The sequence below is a fragment of the Coregonus clupeaformis genome, chromosome 9 (genome assembly GCF_020615455.1).
Source record: "Coregonus clupeaformis isolate EN_2021a chromosome 9, ASM2061545v1, whole genome shotgun sequence".
NCBI lineage: Eukaryota > Metazoa > Chordata > Actinopteri > Salmoniformes > Salmonidae > Coregonus > Coregonus clupeaformis.
Genome location: NC_059200.1, coordinates 15,328,948 through 15,348,144, shown reverse-complemented (window position 1 = coordinate 15,348,144; position 19,197 = coordinate 15,328,948). Strand labels below are relative to the sequence as shown.

The 19,197-nt window shown below is 51.8% G+C and overlaps 1 protein-coding gene across 5 annotated transcripts in view; it reads right to left on the bottom strand.

Annotated features, from left to right (window-relative positions):
* Nucleotides 1-19,197, bottom strand: part of hook3 (hook microtubule-tethering protein 3) — a 72,960-nt gene that overhangs the window by 18,860 nt on the left and 34,903 nt on the right. For 3 of the 5 annotated variants that reach the window (XR_006002030.1, XM_041885281.1, XM_041885282.1), the window contains exons 6-13: nucleotides 18,368-18,430; nucleotides 18,161-18,256; nucleotides 15,135-15,298; nucleotides 8,753-8,893; nucleotides 6,818-7,019; nucleotides 6,594-6,704; nucleotides 5,625-5,709; nucleotides 5,289-5,358 (exon numbers count right to left, since the gene is read on the bottom strand). Coding sequence is in view for 4 of the 5 variants with exons in the window: in XM_041885281.1 (XP_041741215.1) it covers nucleotides 5,289-5,358; nucleotides 5,625-5,709; nucleotides 6,594-6,704; nucleotides 6,818-7,019; nucleotides 8,753-8,893; nucleotides 15,135-15,298; nucleotides 18,161-18,256; nucleotides 18,368-18,430 (932 nt within the window). In the remaining variant the exon portion in view is untranslated. The remainder of the gene's footprint in view (nucleotides 1-5,288; nucleotides 5,359-5,624; nucleotides 5,710-6,593; nucleotides 6,705-6,817; nucleotides 7,020-8,752; nucleotides 8,894-15,134; nucleotides 15,299-18,160; nucleotides 18,257-18,367; nucleotides 18,431-19,197) is intronic. The other 2 variants (XM_041885283.1, XM_041885284.2) reach the window with 1 other exon arrangement.

The window sequence follows — 19,197 nt, the reverse complement described above, 5'->3', positions numbered from 1 at the left end:
CCTGGCGCGTGTAGCTTCCTGATGTTGTTTGAAACCCCACCTCTTTAAGGAATACCTGGGATAGGATAAAGTAATCCTTCTACCCCCCTAAAAAATAATAATTGGGAAGTGGTTATCCCACTGGCTATAGGGTGAATGCACCAATTTGTAAGTCGCTCTGGATAAGAGCGTCTGCTAAATGACGTAAATGTAATGTAATGTAAATGTTGTTGGCCAATCAGAAGTCATCAAAGCGGCAATAGGCTACGGTCATAGAGCCTCGCTCCGTATGTGGCAAAAGTTAGCAGATATCTAATCAATGGGAAGATGAAATTTAAATGACGGAATTAAAAGTTAAAAGGAGAAACATAGGCTACAACGAACAAGAGCCAACAGGTGCTACTTAATATTCTGAATGGAGTTGTTTTTTTGTTTGTCACTGTAGGATGTAGGGATGTAAACTAATTTGTGCCAAAAAATTGAGGGAAATAAGCTTTTTGTGCGTATGGAACATTTCTGGGATCTTTTATTTCAGCTCATGAAACATGGGACCAACATTTTACATGTTGCATTTATATTTTTGTTCAGTAAATGGCTATTGTAGCTGGAAACTGCGATTTTTAATGGAATATCTACATAGGCGTACAGAGGCCCATTATCAGTAACCATCAGTCCTGTGTTCCAATGGCACGTTGTGTTTGCTAATCCAAGTTTATCATTTTAAAAGGCTAATTGATCCATTAGGTATACAGAAGACAGCCCTATTTGGTAAAAGACCAAGTCCATATTATGGCAAGAACCGCTCAAACAATCAAAGAGAAACGACAGTCCATCATTACTTTAAGACATGAAGGTCAGTCAATCTGGAAAATGTGAAGAACTTAAAAGTTTCTTCAAGTGCAGTCGCAAAAACCATCAAGCACTATGATGAAACTGGCTCTCATGAGGACCGCCACAGGAAAGGAAGACCCAGAGTTACCTCTGCTGCAGAGGATAAGTTCATTAGAGTTACCAGCCTCAGAAATTGCAGCCCAAATAAGTTATTTACAGAGTTCAAGTAATCAACACATCTCAACATCAACTGTTCAGAGGAGACTGCGTGAATCAGGCCTTCATGGTCGAATTGCTGCAAAGAAACCACTACTAAAGGACACCAATAATAAGAAGAGACTTGCTTGGACCAAGAAACATGAGAAATGGACATAAGACTGGTGGAAATCTGTCCTTTGGTCTGGAGTCCAAATTTGAGATTTTTGGTTCCAACCGCTGTGTCTTTGTGAGACGCAGTGTAGGTGAACGGATGATCTCTGCATGTGTAGTTCCCACCGTGAAGCATGGAGGAGGAGGTGTGATGGTGCTTTGCTGGTGACACTGTCTGTGATTTATTTAGAATTCAAGGCACACTTAACCAGCATGGCTACCACAGCGATACGCCATCCCATCTGGTTTGGGCTTAGTGGGACAATCATTTGTTTTTCAACAGGACAATGACCCAATACACCTCCAGGCTATTTTACCAAGAAGGAGAGTGATGGAGTGCTGCATCAGATGACCTGGCCTCCACAATCCCCCGACCTCAACCCAATTGAGATGGTTTGGGATGAGTTGGACCGCAGAGTGAAGGAAAAGCAGCCAACAAGTGCTCAGCATATGTGGGAACTCCTTCAAGACTGTTGGAAAAGCATTCCAGGTGAAGCTGGTTGAGAGAATGCCAAGAATGTGCAAAGCTGTCATCAAGGCAAAGGGTGGCTACTTTGAAGAACCTCAAATATAAATATTTTGATTTGTTTAACACTTTTTTGGTTACTACATGATTCCATATGTGTTATTTCATAGTTTTAATGTCTTCACTATTATTCTACAATGTAGAAAATAGTTAAAATAAAGAAAAACCCTTGAATGAGTAGGTGTGTCTAACTTTTGACTGGTACTGTATATTTCGGGTGGAATTCGGTGGAATTGCAGTGGGATAAAATATATGGCTAGCGTTAGTGTAGCGTAGCTCAGTCTAGTGGCTGGAAACACAGCTAGCGTTAGTGTAGTATAGCTCAGTCTAGTGGCTGGAAACACAGCTAGCGTTAGTGTAGCATAGCTCAGTCTAGTGGCTGGAAACACAGCTAGCGTTAGTGTAGCATAGCTCAGTCTAGTGGCTGGAAACACAGCTAGCGTTAGTGTAGCATAGCTCAGTCTAGTGGATGGAAACACAGCTAGCGTTAGTGTAGCATAGCTCAGTCTAGTGGCTGGAAACACAGCTAGCGTTAGTGTAGTATAGCTCAGTCTAGTGGCTGGAAACACAGCTAGCGTTAGTGTAGTATAGCTCAGTCTAGTGGCTGGAAACACAGCTAGCGTTAGTGTAGCATAGTGGCTGGAAACACAGCTAGCGTTAGTGTAGCATAGCTCAGTCTAGTGGCTGGAAACACAGCTAGCGTTAGTGTAGTATAGTGGCTGGAAACACAGCTAGCGTTAGTGTAGCATAGCTCAGTCTAGTGGCTGGAAACACAGCTAGCGTTAGTGTAGCATAGCTCAGTCTAGTGGCTGGAAACACAGCTAGCGTTAGTGTAGCATAGCTCAGTCTAGTGGCTGGAAACACAGCTAGCGTTAGTGTAGCATAGCTCAGTCTAGTGGCTGGAAACACAGCTAGCGTTAGTGTAGCATAGTGGCTGGAAACACAGCTAGCGTTAGTGTAGCATAGTGGCTGGAAACACAGCTAGCGTTAGTGTAGCATAGCTCAGTCTAGTGGCTGGAAACACAGCTAGCGTTAGTGTAGCATAGCTCAGTCTAGTGGCTGGAAACACAGCTAGCGTTAGTGTAGCATAGCTCAGTCTAGTGGCTGGAAACACAGCTAGCGTTAGTGTAGCATAGCTCAGTCTAGTGGCTGGAAACACAGCTAGCGTTAGTGTAGCATAGCTCAGTCTAGTGGCTGGAAACACAGCTAGCGTTAGTGTAGCATAGCTCAGTCTAGTGGCTGGAAACACAGCTAGCGTTAGTGTAGCATAGCTCAGTCTAGTGGCTGGAAACACTTAGACAGGCCTCAGCCGCATTCAAATTCGGGATGAATATTTTATCCCACTGCAATTCCAACGAATTCCACCCGAATTTGAATGCCACATACAGGCTTTTACAGTTTAGTAGTGTTCTAGGAGTGTTTAGTTTACAGTGGAAAAGCGTTTAGTAGTGTGGAGGCTGGATGTCTGTTAAATTGTTTAACAGTATTCAGTAGTGTTTAGTGAGCAGTATGTCTGTCCAGGGTGTGGCTAGAGGCTAGTAAAACCAGTCTGAGGCTGAGGCCTGTCTAAGTGTTTCCAGCCACTAGACTGAGCTATGCTACACTAACGCTAGCTGTGTTTCCAGCCACTAGACTGAGCTATGCTACACTAACGCTAGCTGTGTTTCCAGCCACTATACTACACTAACGCTAGCTGTGTTTCCAGCCACTAGACTGAGCTATGCTACACTAACGCTAGCTGTGTTTCCATCCACTAGACTGAGCTATGCTACACTAACGCTAGCTGTGTTTCCAGCCACTAGACTGAGCTATGCTACACTAACGCTAGCTGTGTTTTCAGCCACTAGACTGAGCTATGCTACACTAACGCTAGCTGTGTTTCCAGCCACTAGACTGAGCTATGCTACACTAACGCTAGCTGTGTTTCCATCCACTAGACTGAGCTATGCTACACTAACGCTAGCTGTGTTTCCAGCCACTAGACTGAGCTATGCTACACTAACGCTAGCTGTGTTTCCAGCCACTAGACTGAGCTATGCTACACTAACGTTAGCTGTGTTTCCAGCCACTAGACTGAGCTATGCTACACTAACGCTAGCTGTGTTTGCAGCCACTATGCTACACTAACGCTAGCTGTGTTTCCAGCCACTAGACTGAGCTATGCTACACTAACGCTAGCTGTGTTTCCAGCCACTAGACTGAGCTATGCTACACTAACGCTAGCTGTGTTTCCAGCCACTAGACTGAGCTATGCTACACTAACGCTAGCTGTGTTTCCAGCCACTAGACTGAGCTATGCTACACTAACGCTAGCTGTGTTTCCAGCCACTATGCTACACTAACGCTAGCTGTGTTTCCAGCCACTAGACTGAGCTATGCTACACTAACGCTAGCTGTGTTTCCAGCCACTAGACTGAGCTATACTACACTAACGCTAGCTGTGTTTCCAGCCACTAGACTGAGCTATGCTACACTAACGCTAGCTGTGTTTCCAGCCACTAGACTGAGCTATGCTACACTAACGCTAGCTGTGTTTCCAGCCACTAGACTGAGCTATGCTACACTAACGCTAGCTGTGTTTCCAGCCACTAGACTGAGCTATGCTACACTAACGCTAGCTGTGTTTCCAGCCACTAGACTGAGCTATGCTACACTAACGCTAGCTGTGTTTCCAGCCACTATGCTACACTAACGCTAGCTGTGTTTCCAGCCACTAGACTGAGCTATGCTACACTAACGCTAGCTGTGTTTCCAGCCACTAGACTGAGCTATACTACACTAACGCTAGCTGTGTTTCCAGCCACTAGACTGAGCTATGCTACACTAACGCTAGCTGTGTTTCCAGCCACTAGACTGAGCTATGCTACACTAACGCTAGCTGTGTTTCCAGCCACTAGACTGAGCTATGCTACACTAACGCTAGCTGTATCAGCAGGGAATGTCATTCCATTCCATAGCTCTTGGAAAGCAGCTAGAACAGAGCTGATGTAACTCTGAGGGATCTGGAGAAATACTGAACATTACATAACTAACAAGTATAACTCTCTGTCCACAGTACATTACCCAGCCAGGCCAGTCATCAGCCTTCTACAGAGCAGTACATTACCCAGCCAGGCCAGTCATCAGCCTTCAGAGCAGACAGAACACAACGGAAAAAGCTTTGAAGGTATCTGGCTGTTGCCGAGCGGAGAATGTCAAACCGACTAGAGGGGAAGCGGCCAGAGAAGAGGAGAGCGGTCTAATTGGTTTAGTGGAAAATATTTATTTGAAGTGGTCACATAAAGTTAATGAGCCTTGAGAAGGATTTATAGACATATGGGTATCTACCAGAAACGGAAACAGAGCACTAATCTTTGAAACGTTGAGAAAGTGTGATAACAGATAACACGTGTTAGCGTGAGGACAGGAGGTAAATAAACAGTACATAAGCTAGTTTATGACCCAACAGATTTCAACATTCCTCCCACCAAAACAGAGCCTGTTGGATGAAAGTAAACATTGTGTGAGCTGCATTATGGGTGAACGTGATATGCATGATTCAGTCTGGGGGCTGTGGAATGTCTGGGGGCTCAACAAATCATACCGGATCTCCGGGGTGATGATCTCTGCAGCCAGCGAATCAGAGCCCTCATTACTGCCGAGTGGAACCATGCCTGGAGAAACACAAACACATGATGTTAGACACAAACTCTGATGACTAAAACAGACTAGAGGCACTGCGGGGACATGAATATGAACAAACTACGCCAAAAGACGTCACTGCTGCAAGTAGCAACAAGTAAACTGAACAGCCCAACCTGTTACCATCCTTCAGTAACATCCCGTATCTTCCAGCTCTTTTCTTTCTCTTGTCGAGAGACACTGACAGCAGGGGAGGATAAACAGATCAACCATGGGAGAGCAGGAGTGTGTTTCTCACCTGGAGAGAGTTGTTCCTTCTGAGCCTTAACACAACGCAGCTCCTCAATGGTCTCCTTCAAAGAGTCTCTCTCTGACCTCATCCGCTGGGGGGAAGAGAGAGAGAGAGAGAGAGAGAGAGAGAGAGAGAGAGAGAGAGAGAGAGAGAGAGAGAGAGAGAGAGAGAGAGAGAGAGAGAGAGAGAGAGAGAGAGAGAGAGAGAGAGAGAGAGAGAGAGAGAGAGAGAGAGAGAGAGAGAGAGAGAGAGAGAGAGAGAGAGAGAGAGAGAGAGAGAGAGAGAGAGAGAGAGAGAGAGAGAGAGAGAGAGAGAGAGAGAGAGAGAGAGAGAGAGAGAGAGAGAGAGAGAGAGAGAGAGAGAGAGAGAGAGAGAGAGAGAGAAGAGCGAGAGAGAGAGAGAGAGAGAGAGAGAGAGAGAGAGAGAGAGAGAGAGAGAGAGAGAGAGAGAGAGAGAGAGAGAATGAAGCCCCATGTTACATAACAGAACAGTGCACGGCTAAATATCATCATCTCAAGCTGTCACAGAGTTGCAGGTACTAATGTTGTGGTCTGACTCTGCAGGAAAAAGGTTAGATAAAAAAATCTGAGGAAAGGAATCTGTTGTGATGGGCAAAACAAACATGATTCCAGCACACACTCATCTCTCAGCATTAGAGCAACACACTTAGTACAGACCACGGCTGCTTCCTGTTTACAGACCACGGCTGCTTCCTGTTTACAGACCACGGCTGCATCCTGTTTACAGACCACGGCTGCTTCCTGTTTACAGACCACGGCTGCTTCCTGTTACAGACCACGGCTGCTTCCTGTTACAGACCACGGCTGCTTCCTGTTACAGACCACGGCTGCTTCCTGTTTACGTTCCACTTCTGTTATTATTACAGATGACTGGTTGACTGACCTGTGGTTCTGTAAACTATAGTAGTACTGAAGTACAGTACTGTAAAGTGACATGAACCATTGTTGCACCTACATCTTTTTCTTTCTGGAGAGAGTCCACCTTCTCCTTGAGTCTCTTGTATTCAAACTCCATCTTGTCTGTCTTTTTAGACTCCTCAGACAGCCTGTTCTGCAGCTCTACCACCTGGGGACAACAAGGACAGTATGTTAAACTCTCTCTCTGTGTGTTTGTAGTGGTGTGTGTAGTGGTGTGTGTGTGTGTGTGTGTGTGTGTGTGTGTGTGGTCTCCATCCATACCTGTCTCTTGTAGGTCTCCAGCTGTCCTCTGGTGGTGTTGGCCTTGCGTACTTCTTCCTCCAGACTGACAGTGTTCTGCATGTACACAGTGTTCTTCTCCTCTAAGAGCTTGACCTGTCTCCTCAGGTCTCCCAGGTCCTCTAGCTTCTTCTTATAGGCCTCCACCGTGCCCTCCAGCTTGGACACCTTGTCTGACGAGTGTCTGTATGACACAAGCGGAGGTCAGTGTCTACGCAAAACGTTGTGCCGCCAGTGGGCTGCCAACTATGCCAAAGGCGGGCAACGAGTGCACCACTACATGCCTGCTTGCTGGGTTAACTAGCACTTGAGTGTTACCATGGTTGGGGTCAATTCCATTTCAATTGAGTCAACTCAGGAATTAAACTTCCTATTTGAATTGACCCCTACCATGAAAAAATGGAAAAAGAGAGACATATTTGTGTGAGTCTGCCTGAGCTGAGTACGTCCATCAAGTCCCTTCAGTGACTGGGCCTCATCAGCCAGGGTTAGGGGTTAGGGTGTAGGGTTAAGGTGTAGGGGTTAGGGTGTAGGGTTAGGGGTTAGGGTGTAGGGTTAGGGGTTAGGGTGTAGGGTTAGGGGTTAGGGGTTAGGGTGTAGGGTGTAGGGTTAGGGGTTAGGGGTTAGGGTGTAGGGTTAGGGGTTAGGGTTAGGGGTTAGGGTGTAGGGCGGTTCCTACCTGAGTACGTCCATCTCGTCCTTTAGTGACTGGGCCTCATCAGCCAGGGTTAGGGGTTAGGGTGTAGGGTTAGGGGTTAGGGTGTAGGGTTAGGGGTTAGGGTGTAGGGTTAGGGGTTAGGGTTAGGGTGTAGGGTTAGGGTGTAGGGTTAGGGGTTAGGGGTTAGGGTGTAGGGTTAGGGGTTAGGGTTAGGGTGTAGGGTTAGGGGTTAGGGTTAGGGGTTAGGGTGTAGGGTTAGGGTGTAGGGTTAGGGGTTAGGGTGTAGGGTTAGGGGTTAGGGTGTAGGGTTAGGGGTTAGGGTTAGGGTGTAGGGTTAGGGTGTAGGGTTAGGGGTTAGGGTGTAGGGTGGTTCCTACCTGAGTACGTCCATCTCGTCCTTTAGTGACTGGGCCTCATCAGCCAGGGTTAGGGGTTAGGGTGTAGGGTTAGGGGTTAGGGTGTAGGGTTAGGGGTTAGGGTGTAGGGTTAGGGGTTAGGGTGTAGGGTTAGGGGTTAGGGGTTAGGGTGTAGGGTTAGGGGTTAGGGTTAGGGGTTAGGGGTTAGGGGTTAGGGTGGTTCCTACCTGAGTACGTCCATCTCGTCCTTTAGTGACTGGGCCTCATCAGCCAGGGTTAGGGGTTAGGGTGTAGGGTTAGGGGTTAGGGTGTAGGGTGTAGGGTTAGGGGTTAGGGGTTAGGGTGTAGGGTTAGGGTGTAGGGTTAGGGGTTAGGGTGTAGGGTGGTTCCTACCTGAGTACGTCCATCTCGTCCTTTAGTGACTGGGCCTCATCAGCCAGGGTTAGGGGTTAGGGGTTAGGGTGTAGGGTTAGGGGTTAGGGTGTAGGGTTAGGGGTTAGGGTGTAGGGTGTAGGGTTAGGGTGTAGGATAGGGGTTAGGGTGTAGGGTTAGGGGTTAGGGTGGTTCCTACCTGAGTACGTCCATCTCGTCCTTTAGTGACTGGGCCTCATCAGCCAGGGTTAGGGGTTAGGGTGTAGGGTTAGGGGTTAGGGGTTAGGGTGTAGGGTTAGGGGTTAGGGTGTAGGGTTAGGGGTTAGGGTGTAGGGTTAGGGGTTAGGGTGTAGAGTTAGGGGTTAGGGGTTAGGGGTTAGGGTGGTTCCTACCTGAGTACGTCCATCTCGTCCTTTAGTGACTGGGCCTCATCAGCCAGGGTTAGGGGTTAGGGTGTAGGGTTAGGGGCTAGGGTGTAGGGTTAGGGGTTAGGGTGTAGGGTTAGGGGTTAGGGTGTAGGGTGGTTCCTACCTGAGTACGTCCATCTCGTCCTTCAGTGACTGGGCCTCATCAGCCAGGGAGGTGAGCTCTTCGTTCTGTCCTCTCAGCTCCGTCAGCTCCTTCTCCAACTCCTCACAGCGGATACGATAGTCATCCTTCGCTGCCTCCAGCCTGCAGAGAGAAACATACACCTCAGTCCAAACTGAAACCCCACACACATCTGATGATGGTGATGACAGATATATATATATATATACACACAAACTCACAGGAGGTCACCTCACAGTGCCTCAAAAGCTTCAACATGAGATTTGAGGTGATGAGGTTTCCATGCAAAGTGAAATTCTGTCAGTCGTTTGAGGATGTTGTGCTCAGTTGGTGCGGCTCCAGGGGGGGTCCAAAGAGCCTGGGAAAATGACCCAGACGGAGCATGGCCTACTATGGAGGAGTGCCCAAACCCATAGTCCAGCGTTTCCCAAACCCGCTCCTGGGGACCCCAAGGGGTTTTTGCCCCTTTCACTACACAGCTGATTCAAATAACCAACTCATCATCAAGCTTTGATCATTTGAATCAGCTGGGTGAGGGTGAACCCAGACCCCCCCAGGCAGAGTGAGGTCCTGTGGGTGAGGGTGACCCAGACCCCCCCAGGCAGAGTGAGGTCCTGTGGGTGAGGGTGACCCAGACCCCCCAGGCAGAGTGAGGTCCTGTGGGTGAGGGTGAACCCAGACCCCCCAGGCAGAGTGAGGTCCTGTGGGTGAGGGTGAACCCAGTCCCCTGGCCCCCAGGCAGAGTGAGGTCCTGTGGGTGAGGGTGAACCCAGTCCCCTGGCCCCCAGGCAGAGTGAGGTCCTGTGGGTGAGGGTGAACCCAGACCCCTGGCCCCCAGGCAGTGAGGTCCTGTGGGTGAGGGTGAACCCAGACCCCTGGCCCCCAGGCAGAGTGAGGTCCTGTGGGTGAGGGTGAACCCAGTCCCCTGGCCCCCAGGCAGAGTGAGGTCCTGTGGGTGAGGGTGAACCCTGTCCCCCCAGGCAGAGTGAGGTCCTGTGGGTGAGGGTGAACCCAGACCCCTGGCCCCCAGGCAGTGAGGTCCTGTGGGTGAGGGTGAACCCAGACCCCCCCAGGCAGTGAGGTCCTGTGGGTGAGGGTGAACCCAGACCCCTGGCCCCCAGGCAGAGTGAGGTCCTGTGGGTGAGGGTGAACCCAGACCCCTGGCCCCCAGGCAGTGAGGTCCTGTGGGTGAGGGTGAACCCAGACCCCTGGCCCCCAGGCAGAGTGAGGTCCTGTGGGTGAGGGTGAACCCAGTCCCCTGGCCCCCAGGCAGAGTGAGGTCCTGTGGGTGAGGGTGAACCCAGACCCCCCAGGCAGAGTGAGGTCCTGTGGGTGAGGGTGAACCCAGACCCCTGGCCCCCAGGCAGTGAGGTCCTGTGGGTGAGGGTGAACCCAGACCCCCCCAGGCAGTGAGGTCCTGTGGGTGAGGGTGAACCCAGACCCCTGGCCCCCAGGCAGAGTGAGGTCCTGTGGGTGAGGGTGAACCCAGACCCCCCAGGCAGAGTGAGGTCCTGTGGGTGAGGGTGAACCCAGACCCCTGGCCCCCAGGCAGAGTGAGGTCCTGTGGGTGAGGGTGAACCCAGTCCCCTGGCCCCCAGGCAGAGTGAGGTCCTGTGGGTGAGGGTGAACCCAGACCCCTGTCCCCCAGGCAGTGAGATCCCATGGGTGAGATGAACCCAGACCCCTGGCCCCCAGGCAGTGAGGTCCCATGGGTGAGATGAACCCAAGGGCACTGTGTTTTTACCTCCAGTGGAACAGGGGCGGCGAGGGGGCTGGTTGGGGGCTGGGTGGAGGGGCTGGGTGGAGGGGCTGGGTGGAGGGGCTGGGTGGAGGGGGCTGGGTGGAGGGGCTGGTTGGGGGGCTGGGTGGAGGGGCTGGTTGGGGGCTGGTTTGGGGCTGGGTGGAGGTGCTGGGTGGAGGGGCTGGGTGGAGGGGCTGGGTGGAGGGGCTGGGTGGAGGGGCTGGGTGGGAGGGGCTGGGTGGAGGGGGCTGGGTGGAGGGGCTGGTTGGGGGCTGGGTGGAGGGGCTGGTTGGGGGGCTGGTTTGGGGCTGGGTGGAGGTGCTGGGTGGAGGGGCTGGTTGGGGGCTGGTTTGGGGCTGGGTGGAGGTGCTGGTTTGGGGCTGGGTGGAGGTGCTGGGTGGAGGGGGCTGGTTGGGGGCTGGGTGGAGGTGCTGGTTGGGGGGCTGGGTGGAGGTGCTGGTTGGGGGCTGGGTGGAGGGGCTGGGTGGAGGTGCTGGGTGGAGGGGCTGGTTGGGGGCTGGGTGGAGGTGCTGGTTGGGGGCTGGGTGGAGGTGCTGGTTGGGGGCTGGGTGGAGGTGCTGGGTGGAGGGGCTGGTTGGGGGCTGGGTGGAGGTGCTGGTTGGGGGCTGGGTGGAGGTGCTGGTTGGGGGCTGGGTGGAGGGGCGGGTGGAGGGGCTGGGTGGAGGGGCTGGTTGGGGGCTGGGTGGAGGTGCTGGGTGGAGGGGCTGGGTGGAGGGGCTGGTTGGGGGCTGGGTGGAGGGGCTGGGTGGAGGGGCTGGGTGGAGGGGCTGGTTGGGGGCTGGGTGGAGGGGCTGGTTGGGGGCTGGGTGGAGGGGCGGGTGGAGGGGCTGGGTGGAGGGGCTGGTTGGGGGCTGGGTGGAGGTGCTGGGTGGAGGGGCTGGGTGGAGGGGCTGGTTGGGGGCTGGGTGGAGGGGGCTGGGTGGAGGGGCTGGGTGGAGGGGGCTGGGTGGAGGGGCTGGGTGGAGGGGCTGGGTGGAGGTGCTGGGTGGAGGGGCTGGGTGGAGGGGCTGGGTGGAGGGGCTGGGTGGAGGGGCTGGTTTGGGGCTGGGTGGGGGCTGGGTGGAGGGGCTGGGTGGAGGGGCTGGTTTGGGGCTGGGTGGAGGGGCTGGTTTGGGGCTGGGTGGGGGCTGGGTGGAGGGGCTGGGTGGAGGGGCTGGTTTGGGGCTGGGTGGGGGCTGGGTGGGGGCTGGGTGGAGGGGCTGGGTGGAGGGGCTGGTTTGGGGCTGGTTGGGGGGCTGGGTGGAGGGGCTGGGTGGAGGGGCTGGTTGGGGGCTGGGTGGAGGGGCTGGGTGGAGGGGCTGGGTGGAGGTGCTGGGTGGAGGGGCTGGTTGGGGGCTGGGTGGAGGTGCTGGGTGGAGGGGCTGGTTGGGGGGCTGGGTGGAGGGGCTGGGTGGAGGGGCTGGTTGGGGGGCTGGGTGGAGGGGCTGGGTGGAGGGGGCTGGGTGGAGGGGCTGGGTGGAGGGGCTGGGTGGAGGGGCTGGGTGGAGGGGCTGGTTTGGGGCTGGGTGGAGGGGCTGGGTGGAGGGGGCTGGGTGGAGGGGCTGGGTGGAGGGGCTGGGTGGAGGGGCTGGTTGGGGGCTGGTTGGGGGCTGGGTGGAGGGGCTGGTTGGGGGCTGGGTGGAGGGGCTGGGTGGAGGGGCTGGTTTGGGGCTGGTTGGGGGCTGGGTGGAGGTGGGTTTGGGGCTGGGTGGAGGGGCTGGGTGGAGGTGCTGGTTGGGGGCTGGGTGGAGGGGCTGGTTGGGGGCTGGGTGGAGGGGCTGGGTGGAGGTGCTGGGTGGAGGTGCTGGGTGGAGGGGCTGGGTGGAGGTGCTGGGTGGAGGGGCTGGTTGGGGGCTGGGTGGAGGGGCTGGTTGGGGGCTGGGTGGAGGGGCTGGGTGGAGGTGCTGGGTGGAGGGGCTGGGTGGAGGTGCTGGGTGGAGGGGCTGGTTGGGGGCTGGGTGGAGGTGCTGGGTGGAGGGGCTGGGTGGAGGGGCTGGGTGGAGGGGCTGGTTGGGGGCTGGGTGGAGGGGCTGGTTGGGGGCTGGGTGGAGGGGCTGGGTGGAGGGGCTGGGTGGAGGTGGGTTTGGGGCTGGGTGGAGGTGCTGGGTGGAGGGGCTGGGTGGAGGGGCTGGGTGGAGGTGGGTTTGGGGCTGGGTGGAGGGGCTGGGTGGAGGGGCTGGGTGGAGGTGCTGGGTGGAGGGGCGGGTGGAGGGGCTGGGTGGAGGGGCTGGGTGGAGGGGCTGGGTGGAGGGGCTGGGTGGAGGGGCTGGGTGGAGGGGCTGGTTGGGGGCTGGGTGGAGGGGCTGGTTTGGGGCTGGGTGGAGGGGCTGGGGGCTGGGTGGAGGGGCTGGGGGCTGGGTGGAGGTGCTGGGTGGAGGGGCTGGGTGGAGGGGCTGGGTGGAGGTGGGTTTGGGGCTGGGTGGAGGGGCTGGGTGGAGGGGCTGGGTGGAGGTGCTGGGTGGAGGGGCGGGTGGAGGGGCTGGGTGGAGGGGCTGGGTGGAGGGGCTGGGTGGAGGGGCTGGGTGGAGGGGCTGGGTGGAGGGGCTGGGTGGAGGGGCTGGTTGGGGGCTGGGTGGAGGGGCTGGTTTGGGGCTGGGTGGAGGGGCTGGGGGCTGGGTGGAGGTGCTGGGTGGAGGGGCTGGGTGGAGGGGCTGGGTGCTGGTAGTCTCAGAGTGACAGAGTGACAGAGTGACAGAGTGACAGTACCTGCTGTGAGATCCCAATGGTTAGTGGCTGGTCTAGGATCAGTTTAGCCTTTTAAATCATAATGAATAAGACGATATTGACAGGGGCCTAATTGTAGATCAGCACTACTACTCTCAGACACTTTATAAATACAGGTCCTGGTCTGGAGGACAGCAGGCACAGCCGGGGCACAGCCGGGGCACAGCCGGGGCACAGCCGGGGCACAGCCGGGGCACAGCCGGGGCACAGCCGGGGCACAGCCGGGGCACAGCTGATCTGCAGAGGTAAGACTGTCCCAAAGAGACAGCTGATCTGCAGAGGTAAGACTGTCCCAAAGAGACAGCTGATCTGCAGAGGTAAGACTGTCCCAAAGAGACAGCTGATCTGCAGAGGTAAGACTGTCCCAAAGAGACAGCTGATCTGCAGAGGTAAGACTGTCCCAAAGAGACAGCTGATCTGCAGAGGTAAGACTGTCCCAAAGAGACAGCTGATCTGCAGAGGTAAGACTGTCCCAAAGAGACAGCTGATCTGCAGAGGTAAGACTGTCCCAAAGAGACAGCTGATCTGCAGAGGTAAGACTGTCCCAAAGAGACAGCTGATCTGCAGAGGTAAGACTGTCCCAAAGAGACAGCTGATCTGCAGAGGTAAGACTGTCCCAAAGAGACAGCTGATCTGCAGAGGTAAGACTGTCCCAAAGAGACAGCTGATCTGCAGAGGTAAGACTGTCCCAAAGAGACAGCTGATCTGCAGAGGTAAGACTGTCCCAAAGAGACAGCTGATCTGCAGAGGTAAGACTGTCCCAAAGAGACAGCTGATCTGCAGAGGTAAGACTGTCCCAAAGAGACAGCTGATCTGCAGAGGTAAGACTGTCCCAAAGAGACAGCTGATCTGCAGAGGTAAGACTGTCCCAAAGAGACAGCTGATCTGCAGAGGTAAGACTGTCCCAAAGAGACAGCTGATCTGCAGAGGTAAGACTGTCCCAAAGAGACAGCTGATCTGCAGAGGTAAGACTGTCCCAAAGAGACAGCTGATCTTCAGAGGTAAGACTGTCCCAAAGAGACAGCTGATCTGCAGAGGTAAGACTGTCCCAAAAACTTTTAGTCCTATAGACAACAGACTGGGAGGAGACTGGGAGGAGACTGGGAGGAGACTGGGAGGAGACTGGGAGGAGACTGGGAGGAGACTGGGAGGAGACTGGGAGGCAGTGTGGGAGCCAGGGGAATTGTCCATTAAAAGGGCTATTTATAGTAGTTTAATCTGTATGCATTAAGAGACTCAAAGACCTGTGGCTGTAGTTTAATCTGTAGGCATCAAGAGACTCAGAGACCCATGGCTGTAGTTTAATCTGTAGGCATCAAGAGACTCAGAGACCCGTGGCTGTAGTTTAATCTGTAGGCATCAAGAGACTCAGAGACCCATGGCTGTAGTTTAATCTGTAGACATCAAGAGACTCAGAGACCCGTGGCTGTAGTTTAATCTGTAGGCATCAAGAGACTCGGAGACCCGTGGCTGTAGTTTAATCTGTAGACATCAAGAGACTCAGAGACCCGTGGCTGTAGTTTAATCTGTAGGCATCAAGAGACTCGGAGACCCGTGGCTGAGGTAGAATAGCTCTTTAACAAATCAATCTGTCAGTGAGTCATGGAGCCTCTTTAATAATAGCTCTACTTGAACTCTCAGTCAGCACTAGCTTCTGGTTCTATCGGTGAGACCAGGAACATATCAATCTTAAAAACACACAGGGACCGAAACTGCCTCGTAATCAATCTGAACTGCAGGGTGTGAACTGGAGGGAAGTGACCTAAGGAACTGAATGAGAAGCTCATTGTCGTTCATAGTGCACTTAAATTGGGGCCGAGAACCACCATTTAGGCCACAGCCTCTCTGCCAGTCAAACCCCCCCCCACGCCCCCCTCCTCCCTACCTAAGGGGTCTTACCTGAAGGTCTCCTCCTGGAGATGTTCTAGGTGTGTCTGCAGCTGCAGGTGTCTGCGTCCCACAGGGCTGTTCAGGTCTTCTATGGAGTCAGACTGGTTGAGACGCTCCATGAGGATCTGGTTCTCAGCCAGGAGACTACCCCTCTCCTCCTGTAACGCTGCCACCTGGGGGTGGGGGGGTGGAACACGTCAATACAGTCAACTTTAAAACATTTCAGGGGAGGATCATATCATTGACATACTGTATACAAACAGTCTACCATTTATTTCAGTCTTTACAAGAACACCATAACATTTGTATTTTTCTTAAAACATGAAAAGGTACAGTAGTTACAAATCAGAATTTTTCTTCGACAGCAAAACTGTTTTTCGTGACCACATTTCATGATCACATTTCATGATCAAGCACACAAAACAAGCTGCAAACATACAAACTCTTACAGTACAGAGCAAACTGGGCAACGTGCTTTTATATGGCCTTCTCAATAACGTGATGGCAGGAACAAACTCACTCCACAAAGTTTTTACGTTTACATTTTTAGTCATTTAGCAGACGCCCTTATCCAGAGCGACTTACAGTTAGTGCATTCATCTGAAGATAGCTAGGTGGGACAACCACACATCTCAGTCATAGTAAATACATTTTGGTGTAAAGCATCAGTGGTGTGTTTCAGAAACAGTCATGGTGGTTCTACCTACTGCGGTTCTACCTACTGCGGTTCTACCTACTGCGGTTCTACCTACTGCGGTTCTACCTACTGCGGTTCTACCTACTGCGGTTCTACCTACTGTGGTTCTACCTACTGTGGTTCTACCTACTGTGTATGACTTCATTAAAACAGGCAGCTCAAGTGAAATGTAGCTTACCAGCTGATAAAGCAACCTAACCCTAAAACACAGAGATCTACAGTACTGTGAAACACCTAACCCTAAAACACAGAGATCTACAGTACTGTGAAACACCTAACCCTAAAACACAGAGACCTACTGTACTGTGAAACACCTAACCCTAAAACACAGAGACCTACTGTACTGTGAAACACCTAACCCTAAAACACAGAGACCTACTGTACTGTGAAACACCTAACCCTAAAACACAGAGACCTACTGTACTGTGAAACACCTAACCCTAAAACACAGAGATCTACAGTACTGTGAAACACCTAACCCTAAAACACAGAGACCTACTGTACTGTGAAACACCTAACCCTAAAACACAGAGATCTACAGTACTGTGAAACAGCAGTTCATCAACAAACATGTTTTCTTCTGGCTCCAGAGAGACATCTTAAAGTGAAAGTTCTTAAAGAACTCTCTTCTCCAGCCACATTACCTTACTACTCTGTCATAGAAGCAAATGCTAACTAATGCATGGATCTCCACCTAGGTGGATAGATGACCAGTGAGTCCATTGGCAGTTGGCAGCCAGGTAGGTTAACTCCCCATTCGCCATCTGTTGAGGAGGAACCCCATTCGCCATCTGCATGATATTTCTCAATAGCTCTATTCTCTTTTGTGACACTGGTGAGAGAACACTCCTGCCGACCAAACAACCAAGCACTTCCTGCCATCGGGACGTCTTGGTAACATACAAGGAAGTAAACATGGGGTTGGGGGAGGAGAATTAGTCTGGACGGGGCAGGGTGGGTGGGGCTTGGTGACACAGCACTGAGGTGGACAGGACAGCTGGCCAATAGGGTTCTGGTCAAAAGCTGTGCAGAGTAATAGTGAATAGGGTGCTGTTTGGGATGCAGCCACAGTTAAAGGAGCCTGATCTCAAACAGGAGATGCTATTGTTGAAGCAGACAGCAGACTGCAAATCCAGGGCTTTCAATTCACACACCAAAAAGGACAAGGACTGAGAGAAATTAGGAATAAAAAAGGTGTCATTTACCCTCTCCTCTAGTTCAATATACTCTAACCTCAGTTTATCTCGCTGCTCCTGCGCACGGAAGGCCTTCAAAGCAAGGCGCAGAGTAACGGAGTTTCAGTCAAGTCAGGAGAATAGAAGAGGTCAATGTTAATCAGAGTAACGGAGGTTCAGACGGGTGTATAGAGCAGGACAATAGAACAGACTGAGGCTAACGATCGTTTAGTCTAAATTACACTACAGCGTCCTGGAAATACGACGACATTTGCTAAAGTAGGCAAATATTTAGTAGGGAACAACTTCGCCATCATTATCATGTCGTCAAATTCCTACTTTGGCAATGTTGTCATTAGCTGGCAATGTTGTCATTAGCTGTCAATGTTGTCATTAGCTGGCAAAGTTGTCATTAGCTAGCAAAGTTGTCATTAGCTAGCAAAGTTGTCATTAGCTGGCAATGTTGTCAATAGCTGGCAATGTTGTCAATAGCTGGCAATGTTGTCATTAGCTGGCAATGTTGTCATTAGCTAGCAAAGTTGTCATTAGCTAGCAAAGTTGTCATTAGCTAGCAAAGTTGTCATTAGCTAGCAAAGTTGTCATTAGCTGGCAATGTTGTCAATAGCTGGCAATGTTGTCAATAGCTGGCAATGTTGTCATTAGCTGGTAATGTTGTCATTAGCTGGCAATGTTTTCATTAGCTAGCAAAGTTTGTCAAAAATAGCTAGCAATGCTAACGTGAGCTAGCTATAATCTGGAGTTCTCCCCTCAATCTTAGCTAGCTAGCTAACGTTATATTTCATCTAAAGTCAATCTGGCGACATCAAAATGATGACAAAAAGTTTTTCCTGCTAACTATTTGCCTCCTTTGGAAATGTCATTGTATTTCAAAGCCACTGTAATGCACTTTTGATGAAATCTTAATTAGTGCTCAAAGACAATGTATTGAGTAGAATGTTCAGTCGGGCATCAGTCCTAAAACGAATGTTCAAAACAATATTGTGACGAAACGTGCAACCCATGATCAGGACACCATGGTGAACTATGACCTAGACTTGTAGCTGTCACGAACCATATTGAAGTCAGAGAGAGCCCTGTTCACCATATTGAAGTCAGAGAGAGCCCTGTTCACTTAAAGGAATTAAACCAAACGTAAAGCCAACCTGCATGTCCAGCTCGTGACATCTCTGTGCGATCTCCTCCTTGGTGGCTAGAGCCTCGTTCAGATCCTCCACCGTCTTCTTCAGCTGGAAATAGAACTAATACCTCAGAATTAACATGGAAGAATACAAATACATTCTGATACACTAAATAAAATGTTTATTGTATTAAAAGATACAAACATTCTCTGTAACATCGGAACATCTTACCTGTCCATCGATGTCAGCGTACGATTCGTTTCCTCCTATAACTGGACACTCTTTGCTCATCAGCTACAACACAGAGACCATACACAGTGTGATGTCATCAGCTACAACACAGAGACCATACACAGTGTGATGTCATCAGCTACAACACAGAGACCATACACAGTGTGATGTCATCAGCTACAACACATGGAGACCATACACAGTGTGATGTCATCAGCTACAGCACATGGAGACCATACACAGTGTGATGTCATCAGCTACAACACAGAGACCATACACAGTGTGATGTCATCAGCTACAACACAGAGACCATACACAGTGTGATGTCATCAGCTACAGCACATGGAGACCATACACAGTGTGATGTCATCAGCTACAACACATGGAGACCATACACAGTGTGATGTCATCAGCTACAACACATGGAGACCATACACAGTGTGATGTCATCAGCTACAGCACATGGAGACCATACACAGTGTGATGTCATCAGCTACAACACAGAGACCATACACAGTGTGATGTCATCAGCTACAACACATGGAGACCATACACAGTGTGATGTCATCAGCTACAGCACATGGAGACCATACACAGTGTGATGTCATCAGCTACAGCACATGGAGACATACACAGTGTGATGTCATCAGCTACAGCACATGGAGACCATACACAGTGTGATGTCATCAGCTACAGCACATGGAGACCCTACACAGTGTGATGTCATCAGCTACAGCACATGGAGACCATACACAGTGTGATGTCATCAGCTACAGCACATGGAGACCATACACAGTGTGATGTCATCAGCTACAGCACATGGAGACCAT